The 13,709-nt window shown below is 42.1% G+C and overlaps 1 protein-coding gene across 1 annotated transcript in view; it reads left to right on the top strand.

Moving 5' to 3' along the window:
* Positions 1–1,454: 1,454 nt before the first annotated feature.
* Positions 1,455–13,709, top strand: part of LOC109888924 (reelin) — a 268,663-nt gene continuing 256,408 nt past the window's right edge. The window contains exon 1 of the mRNA XM_031823231.1: positions 1,455–2,037. Coding sequence (XP_031679091.1) covers positions 1,791–2,037 — 247 coding nt within the window. The 5' untranslated portion in view covers positions 1,455–1,790. The remainder of the gene's footprint in view (positions 2,038–13,709) is intronic.

A 13,709-nucleotide genomic window follows, 5' to 3' on the forward strand; every position in this document is an offset into this window, starting at 1 on the left:
TTGCTTGCTGCTTCGCGAGCAGGTCAGCAGTGTGTGTGTGTGTGTGTGTGTGTGTGTGTGTGTGTGTGTGTGTGTGTGTGTGTGTGTGTGTGTGTGTGTGTGTGTGTGTGTGTGTGTGTGTGTGTGTGTGTGTGTTGGAGCTCGCTCAGCATGCTAGGCTGCTGCTTATGTCTGTACCGGAGTTTAACCACAAAACCACAAACATACTGGCTGAGGAGAGAGACAGCAGACACACACACACACGGCTGAGTAGAGAGAGACAGATCAGATCAGTGCAGAGCATTGGCTCACCACTCACCAGCGTCGGAGGTCTAAAGACCGCTTTTGAAAATTATTATTGGTTTAGTCTGCTTTAATGTTGTTTATTTAGTTTTGAGTTGTGTAACAGAGATGTAAGGCGGTATGTGTATGTATAATGCACTGTGTTGGCTCTGGAGAAAGATGCATTGTTTTTGTAAGTCATTGAAGCTGTACTTGTTGTAGAATGGAGAGAGAGAGAGAAACAGATGGAGATAGTGTGTGGACGAGAGGTAGGAGGAGTAGCTCCATGCTGTTTTTGTTTATTCCAGGAAGAGGGAGAGTGAGAAAGAGAGAGATAGTATACAGAAAGAGAGAGGGAGATACTAAGCTATGATTTGGAAGCCAAATAGAGACATACGGGGTGAAAACAGAATTATCGGCTCTGGTGTCTACTCTGCTCTATAGTGGGGAGTTAGTCTAGACCAGAGAACAGGGGGAGGAGGGAGAGTGAAATAGGGAGAGAGAGAGAAAGGGAAAGAAGGGAGAAAGCAGAAGCTGGCTGGGCTCTGACAGTGAAGAAAGAGAAAGTTGGAGAATCGGATGGAAAAGGAGATTCTGAAGGAAACCCCGTTAAAAAAAGCAACGAGAGAAGAGGAGGAGGAAAAACAAAATACTTGGAATTGGGTAAAAATACATAGCTGAGGAGATAGACCCAAGGAGACATATATAGAGAGAAGGGGTTAGTATGAAGACAGGCAGAGGAGAGGGGGACTAAGTGAGATGGAGAGCTGAGAGAGAGAGGGAGGAGAAAAAGGAGGAGAGGGAGGTGTGATACTAGGTGGTAGAGGAGAAGAGGAGGAGACAGGCTGGGTGGTGGATGGAGAAAAAGACAAAGGGAAGTGTGAATAAGCTAGGATCTCTCTCTCTATGCCCATGGTGGGGATAAAGAAACCAACAGATGAAGAGCGATAAGACAGCTAAGGTCTCTGGAGAGAGAGAGGGGTGGAAGGGTCCTGGGTGGAGTGATACAGTGGGCTAGAGGGAGCTGGGGATAGAGAGAGAGTGAGCTGGAGAGAGAGAAACAGAGTGATAGAATGACTGACAGAAAAAGAGGGAGGAGAGAGCTGGATGAGAGAGGAATAGGGAGGGAGGCCGGCTCACAGAGAGCGTACAGCACGCCTGGGTCTGAAAGAGAGAGGGAGGGAGGGGTGGGTGAAGGGGAGGTATTTAAACCGCGGAACAGGACAGCAAAGACTAGCTCTGAACTCCCACAGAGTGGAAGGAAGAGAGAAGAGAGAAAAGGCAGAACAGAGGAGAGAAACGGAGTGCTACAGTACAGTCTGCTTATAACCAACCACACACACACATATTTACAAACACTGTTTTCAGAACCCAGAACCAGACTTTCTCTATCCAAGTCGACCAAGTGTGGACTCTAGCCCTCAAGACATCTTACTGGAACTCTACCTGTGACTACCTTTCTCCACACACCACCACTCTCCCTCTTCTTCTTCATCCCTCTCTCCCTCATTCCGTCGTTTTTCAGGGTGATGGCATGGGCCTCTGTCTGTGGTGCCCTCGGCTGTGCCCTGCTGGCCCTGGTGTTGGGGACCGGTGTGGATTTGGGGAGCCCCCCAGCAGCAGGCTTCTACCCCCGCTTCAACCCCTTCTTCTTCCTGTGTACCCACCATGGGGAGCTGGAGGGGTCCGGGGTAGCCGAGGGAGGGGGAGAGGTGCTCCTCACCCTACAGATTGCTGGGAACCCCACTGCCTACACCCCCGGACAGGAGTACCAAGGTGAGTGCACTGACTATTCTACCTACACCCAGCAGTGTGTGTGTGTGTGTGTGTGTGTGTGTGTGTGTGTGTGTGTGTGTGTGTGTGTGTGTGTGTGTGTGTGTGTGTGTGTGTGTGTGTGTGTGTGTGTGTGTGTGTGTGTGTGTGTGTGTGTGTGTGTGTGTGTGTGTGTGCGTGTGTGTGCATGTGCATTCTGAGGAGACTGCTTGTGTTGTGTTTGATACATATTTTGCATCACTGATATCAACCATTGTCTTTATTAAGGTAAGAGATAAACAACTATTTCCTATCTATGGTATATAATTAGAGTTGTTTTTAAGCAGATTTTCTTTGCTCCAATTGCTAAAAAATGTGGGGCATGTTCCCATCACACAGATGGACTGAGAGGGATCACTTGATGGTTGGCTGTATTTAGGTGGTAGTTGCCACAAGCTCTGTTATAGATACAGTGCCTTCAGAAAGTATTTACACCCCTTGACTTTTCCCACATTTTGCTGTGTCACAGCTTGAATATAACCTTTATTACAATTCTATTTTGTGTCACTGATCTACACAAAATACCCCATAATGTCAAAGTGGAATTATGTTTGTTCACAAATTAATAAAAAATGTAAAGCTGAAATGTAATGCGTAAATAAGTATTCAATTCCTTTATGGCAAGCCTAAATAGCTTCAGGAGTAAAAATGTGCCTAACTATTCAGATAATAGGTGTCATGGACTAACTCTGTGTGCAACAATGGTGTTTAACATGATTTTTGAATGACTATTCATCTCTGTAACCCAAACATACAATTATCTGTAAGGTCTCTCAGTCGAGCAGTGAATTACAAACACAGATTCAACGACAAAGACCATGGAGTTTTTCTTGTATCTTGAAAAGAAGGGTAAAAAAACAGACATTGAATATATATATATATGGTGAAATTGTTAGTTACACTTTGGATGGTGTATCAATACACCTAGTCTCTACAAAGATACAGGTGTCCTTCTTAACTCAGTTGGCGGTGAGGAAGGAAACCGCTAAGGGATTTCATCATGAGGCCAATGGTAATTTTAAACCACTTACAGAGTTAAATGGCAGTGATAGGAGAAAACTGAGGATGGATCAACAACATTGTCGTTACTCCACAATACTACCCTAAATTAGTGAAAAGAAGGAAGCCTGTACAGAGTAAAAATATTCCAATACATGCTTCCTGTTTGCAATAACGCACTAAAGTAATACTGCAAAAATGTGGCAAAGAATATGTATATATATTTTTATGCTAAGCATTACGTGCATGGTGGTGGCTGCATCATGTTATGGGTATGATTGTCATCGGCAAGGACTAGGGAGTTTTCTTAGGATTAAAAGAAAAGGAATAGAATTCAGCAAAGTCCTAGAGGAAAACCTGGTTCAGTCCGAAAAATTCGCCTTTCGGGAGGACAATAACCTAAAACGCAATGCCAATTATACACTGGACTTACTTACAAAGATGACATTGAATGTTCCTGAGTGGCCTAGTTACAGTTTTGGCATAAATCGGCTTGGAAATCTATGGCAACGCTTGAAAATGGCTGTCTGGCAATGATCAACAATTAACTTGACAGAGCTTGAAGAATTTTAATGGGGAATTAATGTACAATCCAGGTGCGCAAAGCTCTTAGAGACTTACCCAGAAAGACACACCTGTAATCACTGCCAAAGGTGATTCTAATATGCATTGACTCAAAATGTTTCCCATTAATAGAATTCTTATAATTTGTTCACTTTGTGTAGATTGTTGACAAAAGATGACAATTATATCCATTTGAATCCCACTTTTTAACACAACAAAATGGTAAAAAAGTCAAGGGGTGTGAATACTTTCTGAAGGAACTGTATGTGTTGACTGAACATTTATTCTGAATCCTTATGGTTTTGTTATATTGTTTTTGGTCTTTATTTGTCCCCTTTGCTGTTTTATTCATGGAAATCGAACAAAATATTTTTGGAGAAAATGTTTTATTAAATCCTTAAACATTATATACTAAATAGACTCTTTCAGGTTGTTGTACAGTATGTACTTCATGCTGTGTGTTTCTCAGTACCTGTTTAACAAGGTTTGCTTTCACATTGTGGAGCTGTTGTGACGTGTGTGTTTATGTGGTGGATGGATGGATATAAACTGCCATTTATGTAACTGTAACAAGTATTGATGCTGAGTGAAGTAGTTTTTCTGTTCTGAGCTAGCTGCAACTCTGCTGGTATTTATGTTCTGTGTTGTGTGATCCGGCTGCCCCATGCTCAATGTGTGTAGGTGGCGTTATATCCTCAGGAGAAACTAACTAATGGAAAAAGAGATCACACATGCTGAATGAGAGAGACCGAGAAGCGAGGGAGGGAAAGAAAGAGGGAAAGAGATGGAGCAAGAGAATAGAGCAGCTAGATCCACACTGACATAAATAAGATGAAATAACAGAAGAGAGACAAAGAGAAAATGTTTATAGTGATTTCACCTTTCCCACACCTGCACTCCGGTACGCTGTCTGCATGACACATGTTCCGGACAGGAAAACACGTAGTGACCTTAGAACTGTGTGTATGTGTGTCTCTGTGTGTGTCACAGGAAGCTGGTGAGGGGAGTATGGTTCATAATAATGTCTGGAATGGAGTGAATGATGTGTTTGAAACTATTCAATTTATTCTGTTAGAGCCATTACTACTCCTGTCTTCCCCAATTAAGGTGCCACCAGTGTGTGTGTTTCGGCATCACCCAGTCACTCACACTGGCCAGAGTCCACTTAACCGGGAGGATGATGACCCAGAGAGAGAGCGAGAGAGATAAAAAGAGGGATGGAGGGGGAGCGAGAGGGAGAGAGAAAAAACGAGAGAGAAAGACGAAGAGACATTCCTATACAGTACATGTTAGCTAGCCCATTCGTCCCAGACACTTAAATCTCTATCTCTGGATGTGTTAACATTTTGTATACTGTTATCTCTCTTAGTTCTTCAACATACCAACGATAGAATACATATTTCGTAAGCATAGAATGTTTTGTTCATAAGACCAATGTTCTCAATTAGTTAGCTGTAAAAACAACAACCTGGAATTTCATATGGGTTAATATGCAGAAGTGGAAGAGAGCAATAGATACAGAGAAGGAGAAAAGAAGAGCAGAAAAAGAACAGTAGTGAGTAGTGTATATAAAGAGAGACGTTTATCCTGGGCGTGAAAATAACAGTGTAGCTCAGGCTGAGCCCTTCAGGGAAGCACCTTTAAACCAATGCCTGGGTTGTGTGTGTGTGTGTGTGTGTGTGTGTGTGTGTGTGTGTGTGTGTGTGTGTGTGTGTGTGTGTGTGTGTGTGTGTGTGTGTGTGTGTGTGTGTGTGTGTGTGTGTGTGTGTGTGTGTGTGTGTGTGTGTGTGTGTGTGTGTGTGTGTGAGTGAGAGAGAGAGCATTAGAAATGTGATACGGTTGGGCACAGGGAGGAAGGGGGGGTGGAGGTTTAAATAAACTGAGGCTGTGGTAGGGGTAGTGGGAAGATGACAGTGATTTAATGACAGAGCTGGATTGAGCTGATCAGATATGGGGATACGAGGACGGGGGTTGGTATGGGAAATTACTGGGTTTTAGTGCTGCTCTCACTTTTTTTTATTTCTATCCCATGTTTAGGCATATTATGACAGCTCATTGGGGGTAGAACCTGGATTTGGAGAGAGATGGTAAGCCACGGAGATGGGAGGATAATGGGGAGTGAAATAGTGACAGGCTGGATAGCCCTTGTGCAATTAGGATAATTTGCGCACACACACACGGTCCCCCCACCAGTCGCACACACCAGTCTTCTGGTTCCATATAAGGAGATATGGCACTAGAAGAGCAGAGGAGAGATGGTAGAAGATGAGGGAGATGAGGAAGGAGAGAGAGAGAGAGAGGGAGAGAAGGGGAAAGAGAAGGGGAATTAGAGAGAAAGTTAGAATGACGGAGAGAAACAGAAAGAGAGCGAGAGCAGGTGTATAGACAGCTGGCTGGGCAAGAGAGGGAGGGGGATGGGAGAGAAGGGGAGAGGGGCGAAGTTTGTCTCAGTAAACAAGGACTTTTTTCTGCCTGCATCACGTTATTTTGTTACATTTGCTCTCTTCACTTTTGCCTTTTGTAATGCTGTCTCTTGATGCCAGTTTCTAAGCAAAAGAGGAACAGTTGCTGTTGGTTTTGTCTTCTAAAGCCGTGTGTGATCTAACATCCAACCATTAAGGGGGCTGCTGCATGTGCTTTTGAGGAGAGGAGACATGAGCGATACTGGCCATGGTGAGCGAGGGAGACAGTGAGAGGGAGAGAAGGAGAGAGAGCGAGAGACAAGCAGTCCCCCCACACATTCATTAATTACAGTTAATCCTTTAGCCAGTCTAGTAGCAGCACCTTGTCCTATTGTAACGGCTGCTGTTAAGCTTTAGGTGTTTAGGTGCTCATTTAAGGAATATGCTTCATCTGTTAATGCTCCACGGTCACGGGGGAGGATCCTGCATGGCTGAAATTCAGAATAGCAGGCCCTAATTGTTTTTCTCACCTGAGCTCTCGATCACTACTCTCACCTCATAAGATAAGGCCATTTTTAGAGACTAAGTGGAGTGAACGAGATACTGCTGAAGAAAAAGTGAAAAAAGAGAAAGAGTGAAAGAAACAAAGAGAGAGAGAGAGAGAGAGAGAGGCTCAGTTGAGCACAGCCTTGCCATTTAGAGGCATTGGGGCCTGACCCTCTTGGCCCACTCCATCCAGGAAACAGCTCTTTATTTAAGTCATCTTGAAGATACTTTTTCTCTCTCTTTCTTTTCAAAGCCATTTTTCACTGTGCTGAGTATTGTGCCTGTTGCACAGTTCCAAGTCACGTCCCCATCCAAGTCGTATTTTTCCACTGAAAGACAGCAGTGTCTTTGTGAGAGGGAGGGTGAGGATAAAGAATCCAGAGTTCTGTTTCTAAACATAGATAACAGAAAGCCAGGCAACGCTCAGATGGAGCAGAGTGCTGCTTCTCCTGCCTATGTTGTACTGTTTTAATCCTCTCTGACTCACACACACCAACCTGTTCATTCTCTCACAGAAGAACAACACCCACATTCAGGGAGGTAGAGGTAGAGTGATGGAGAGGGGGATATAGGGGGAGAAAGAAAGTGGGAGAGAGGGAGAAAGAGGAATTGTAAAGCATCCATTTGACACTAATTCCTTTTATATTCCGTAATTATTTTGTATTGCATTGCTTTGTCAACATTGATCCATCACTTTCAAGTTAATTTGGAATTTGAGAGATCGAGAGGGGAAAAGGAAGAGGGACTATAGACAGTCTACTGATATTTCATGGTCATGCCAATACAGCATATTGAATTCCAATTCGCAGGGTGATGAGAGGGCATCTTACTTGAGGCTGAATATTGTGAAAGAACAATGGAGCGGGATGGAAAAGGCAGGATGGTGGAGGGAATGGAATGGCAGAGTGGTGTCCTTGGGAAGTGAATGGGGATTCACTAGAAGAAGGGAGCTAGAGGGAGAGAGAGAACAGGAAAGGGTGAAAGATATATATATAAAGATTATATATTATCTACCTCACTTGCTTTGGCAATGTTAACACATGTTTCCCATGCCAATAAAGCCCTTGAAATGAATTGAATTGAAATGAAAGAAGAGGATGGAGGGATTGACTGTGTGCCATTGTGTGCGTGGTGGTAATTTATGCATTTTCATTTGAATTTGTGAATCTTAGCTTTGTGATGTTTGTATTTCGGGTCAAAGCTGGGATCTATTTTATTGACTGCTCCAGTATTTTGAAGTGCTACTGTATTATTGCTTGGCTTTGTGTGCCGTTCCATTTGTACTGTACTGTATGTGTAATACATGTGTATTTGAATCTAATCTGTGGGAGAGTGTGATTGTAGTGTTTGCATAGCTTTAGAGTGTGTGTATTATCATTTGCATACATACAAATTTCGTTTTTGTATTTGTGAGTTCATTTGTGTGATGCTGGTTTGGGGCTGGTTGGGTCAGAGTGGAGCACGGTGTGAGAGCCACTCACACACACTCACCTGCTGTGGCAGTCACGCACAGGTACGCTGGCTCTCACAGACCATGCTCATAGTGTGTGTGCACTTGTGTGTATGCAACAGACCAGACTTCATTGTTCTTCTCCACTATAGAAATCGAAACAACGCTCAGCCACTCAATGGGAAGCAGCAGTGCAGCATTGCTAAATGACAGAACACTGTTTAGAGAGAGGGGGGAGAGGGGAGAGACAGACAGAGAGGAGGGGGAGAAAGCGAGAAAGAGGAAAGGGGAGAGAGGGAGAGAGGATGGGGAGAGAGGATGGGTGGGTGGAAAGTGAGAGGGAGAGAAAGAGAGTGATAGAGAGTCGGTGGAGAATGAGGGTAGAAAGCTATAGAGGGAGGGAGAGAAAAGGGAGAGCTGTTTAGCAAACCAGTCAACAACATCACGGGCCAAAATGACCATTGCTAATCTGAAGATAGTAACATGCTCTCCCCTAATGGGCCCTTTCATATGTTAATAGTTGGAGAATCACAGAGAAACAATCAACATTTCAAGGAGATTTAGACCCTGTCGCCTAATGGTGACCTTGTGATAAATTCACCCTGCAAATAGCCTATACCGTCAACCTTCTATAACGATAGCATATCTGATTTGGAAATACTGAATTACACTGTTATTTGAAGTCTGCTATTTGCGCAGTAGTCCATTATTTTGCAAAGGTCCTATGTTGACTAATACCAGCCAGATACTACAACCTCAGATAGGATTGGGGGCAATTTGGCGCCAGTTTCCTGAACACATATTATGCCTAGTCCTGGATTAAGAAGCACTGTAAATGGAGATTCACTGACCCATGATCTCTTAATTCGAAGGCGACCACAACAACAACGTGTGAAACAGAGAGGGACATCTTTGAGACTGGAGGCAAGCAGCAGTGTCTATTATATGATTCCTAAACGTCAATATCCAGCCTATTAACTGTCTTTCTACTGAATAAACAATGCTGTCAAACACACAGCAAGACACAGAGAGGTCAAAGGCGAGACACTTGACAGACCTCCGACACTCTGACAGGTCAAGTGTCGGAGGAGACGCTGATGATGTCACGAAACCGGACAAGACAGATTACATTTTAGGAACTCAGACTGAAATCTTTCTCAATTAGTCTTTCCCCGATTGTTTGCCTATCATTACCTCCTTCTCAGCTGATTTTGAAGAGAAGTCCCTCACCTCGAACATTCCTCTCCAATAATTTTGGAGATGTCTAATGTCCCGCAGTAAGACATGTCATTTTGGAAGTCCAGCATGACCGGTCAACGAGTGTGTGTGCTTTTAAAGAAGCAGTGAAAGAGAAAACGCTGCCTTTGTCTAAACAGGGCGCCAGGAAGTCAGTCAGTGAACCGATACACAAGGACAGGAGACTGGCCTAGTTTTCAGCCGCAGACGGCTCTGGCTAGTTTAGGGTGGAAGGAGGGAAAAGAAGGAAGGAGGCCTTAATGGTTTAATGGTTTAATAGAACTCTCTCCTGTGACACATATTCTCTGTTTAATTCAAGGAGCTATATTGGCATGGGAAACATATGTTTACATTGCCAAAGCAAGTTAAATGGATAAACAAAAGTGAAATAAACAATAAAAAGTGAACAGTAAATACTACACTCACAAAAGTTCCAAAAGAATAAATACATTTCAAATGTCATATTATGTCTATATACAGTGTTGTAATGATTTGCAAATAGTTATAGTACTAGAGGTCGACCGATTATGATTTTTCAACGCCGATACCAATTATTGGAGGACCAAAAAAAGCAGATACCGATTAATCGGCAAATTTTCATTTGTAATAATGACAATTACAACAATACTGAAATAACACTTATTTAATTTAATACATCAATAAAAATCCATTTAGCCTCAAATAAATAATGAAACATGTTCAATTTGGTTTAAATAATGCAAAAACAAAGTGTTGGAGAAGAAAGTCAAAGTGCAATATGTGCCATGTAAAAAAGCTAACGTTTAAGTTCCTTGCTCAGAACATGAGAACATATGAAAGCTGGTGGTTCCTTTTAACATGAGACTTCAATATTCCAAGGTAAGAGGTTTTAGGTTGTAGTTAATATAGTATTTATAGGACTATTTCTCTCTATACCATTTGTATTCCATGTACCTTTGACTATTGGATGTTCTTATTGGCACTTTAGTATTGCCAGTGTAACAGTATAGCTTCCGTCCCTCTCCTCGCTCCTACCTGGGCTCGAACAAGGAACACATTGACAACAGCCACCCTCGAAGCAGTGTTACCCATACAGAGCAAGGGGAACAACTACTCCTAGTCTCAGAGCGAGTGACGTTTGAAACACTATTAACACGCACCCCGCTAACTAGCTAGCCATTTCACATCAGTTACACCAGCCTAATCTCAGGAGCTGATAGGCTTGAAGTCATAAACAGCGCAATGCTTGAAGCACAGCGAAGAGCTGCTGGCAAAACGCACGAAAGTGCTGTTTGAATGAATACTTACGAGCCTGCAGGTGCCTACCATCGCTCAGTCAGACTGCTCTATCAAATATCAAATCATAGACTTAATTATAACATAATAACACACAGAAATACGAGCCTTTGGTCATTAATATGTTAGAATACGGAAACTATCATTTCAAAAACAAAAAGTTTATTATTATCATATATACCCTGACTCTGCGTGCAATGAATGCAAGAGAAGTGACACAATTTCACCTGGTTAATATTGCCTGCTAACCTGGATTTCTTTTAGCTAAATAAGCTAAATAGCTAAATAAGCAGGCTACGTATAATTTTAAGACAGGCATTGATGTTTATGGTTAGTTACACGTTGGAGCAACGACAGTCCTTTTTCCGCGAATGCGCACCGCATTGATTATATGCAACGCAGAACACGCTAGATAAACTAGTAATATCATCAACCATGTGTAGTTAAGCTAGTGATTATGATTGATTGATTGTTTTTTATAAGATTTAAGTTTAATGCTAGCGAGCAACTTACCTTGGCTTCTTACTGCATTCGTGTAACAGGCAGGTTCCTCATGGAGTGCAATGAGAGGCAGGTGGTTAGAGCGTTGGACTAGTTAACTGTAAGGTTGCAAGATTGAATCCCCGAGCTGACAAGGTAAAAATCTATCGTTCTGCCCCTGAACAAGGCACTTAACCCACCGTTCCTAGGCCGTCATTGAAAATAAGAATATGTTCTTACTACTGACTTGCCTATTTAAATAAAGGTGGCCAAATCTGTGTCCAAAAATACCGATTTCCAATTGTTATGAAAACCTAAAATCGGCCCTAATTAATCGGCCATTCCGATTACTCGGTCGACATCTAGTATTTACAATGGTGTTGGATCTTCACCGGTTACCCGGTTACCCTTTTTTCTTTCACAAATATTGCTGCTGTGATTGTACACTGCGTTATTTCACCATATAGATATGGGAGTTTAGCAAAATTTAGTTTTGAAATTCTTTGTGGGTCTGTGTAATCTGAGGGAAATATGTGTCTCTAATATGGTCATACATTTGGCAGGAGGTTAGGAAGTGTAGCTCAGTTTCGTGGGCTGTGTGCACATAGCCTGTCTTCTCTTGAGAGCCAGGTCTGCATTTGGTAGCCTTTCTCAGTAGCAAAGCTATGCTCACTGAGTCTCTACATAGTCAAAGCTTTCCGTAATTTGGAGTCGGTCACAGTGGTCAAGTATTCTTTCACTGTGTACTCTCTGTTTAGGGCAAAATAGTATTCTTGTATACTCAGTGTTTTTGTTAACCTCTCTAGGGTACGTGGGACGCTAGCGTCCCATCTGGCCAACATCCAGTGAGGTTGCAGAGCGCCAAATTCAATTACAGAAATGCTCATTATAAAAATTCAGAAAACAAAACATATTTTACATAGGTTTAAAGATTAACTTCTTGTTAAACCAACCACAGTGTCATATTTATAAAATGCTTTTCGGTGAATGCATACCTAGCCCAGATCCTACCCAGCCCAGAACATAGCCCAGTTGAGAAATTATTACAAACAGTAACCAGCCAAGCAGAAGCGTTACCTTTGATGATCTTCATATGGTGGCAATCAGAAGACATTAATTTACTCAATAAATGTTCCTTTGTTCGACAAAGTCTCTTTATATCCAAAAAAACGTTTTCTTCAGTAATCCACAGGCACAAACTCAGTCAAAATAATCAGACAAAAAATTCCAAATTGTATCCGTAAAGTTCATAGAAACATGTCAAACGATGTTTATATTCAATCCTCAGGTTGTTTTGTTTAGCCTAAATGATCTATAATATTTAAACCGGACAATAACGTCCTCAATATAAAAGGTAAACAAGAAATGCACATGACACTGAAAAAAATTCTGCGTCACGTTAGGGTCCACTCATTCAGACTGGTCTTACTCCCTCATTTATAGGGTAGCCTAGTGGTTAGAGCAGGCAGGCAGTTTACCCACTGTTCCTAGGCCATCATTGAAAATAAGAATTTGTTCTTAACTGACTTGCCTGGTTAAATAAAGGTAAAATAAAAAATAAAAATAAGAATACAAGCCTGAAAAGATTTCTAAAGACTGTGGACATCTAGTGGAAGGCATAGAAACTGCAAATGGAGTCCTAAGTCAATGGATACTGTAATGGCATTGAATAGAAAACTACAAAAAAAAACAAAAAAATACTTCCTGAATGGATTTTTCTCAAGTTTTCGCCTGCTAAATCAGTTCTGTTATACTCACAGACACTATTTTGGAAACTTTAGAGTGTTCTCTATCCCAATCTATCAGTTATATGCATATCATATCTTCTGGGCCCGAGTAGCAGGCAGTTTAATTTGGGCATGCTTTTCATCCAAAATTCAGAATGCTGCCCCCTACCCTAGAGAGGTTAATTATTTTCAATGTGTCAAGTAATTCTCTTTTTGTTTTCTCATGATTTGGTTGGGTGTTGCTGTCCTCGGGCTCTGTGGGGTCTGTTTGTGTTTGTGAAAAGAGCCCCAGGACCAACTTGCTTATGGGACTCCTCTCCAGCTTCATCTCTCTGTAGGTGATGGCTTTGTTATGGAAGGTTTGAGAATCAAATACACATGGTTAGCAGATGTTAAGGCGAGTGTAGAGAAATGCTTGTGCTTCTAGTTCTGACCGTGCAGTAATATCTAACAAGTAATCTAACAATTTCACAACAACTACCTTATACATAGAAGTGTAAAGGAATGAATAAGAATATTTACGTATAAATATATGGATGAGCGATGGCCGAACGGCATAGGCAAGATCCAGTATATGGTATAGAGTACATTATATACATATGAGATGAGTAATGTAGGGTATGTGAACATTATATAAAGTGGCATTGTTTAATGACTGGTGATACATTTATTACATTCAATTATTAATTATTAAAGTGGCTAGAGATTGAGTCTGTATGTTGGCAGAAGCCACTCAATGTTAGTGATGGCTGTTTAACAGTCTGATGGCCTTGAGATAGAAGCTGTTTTTCAGCCTATCGGTCCCAGCTTTGATGCACCTGTACTGACCTCACCTTCTGGATGATGGCGGGGTGAACAGGCAGTGGCTCGGATGGTTATTGTCCTTGATGATCTTTTTGGCCTTCCTGTGACATCGCATGGTGTAGGTGTCCTGTAGGGCAGATAGTTTGCCGCCGG

This window comes from Oncorhynchus kisutch, linkage group LG4 (genome assembly GCF_002021735.2).
Source record: "Oncorhynchus kisutch isolate 150728-3 linkage group LG4, Okis_V2, whole genome shotgun sequence".
NCBI lineage: Eukaryota > Metazoa > Chordata > Actinopteri > Salmoniformes > Salmonidae > Oncorhynchus > Oncorhynchus kisutch.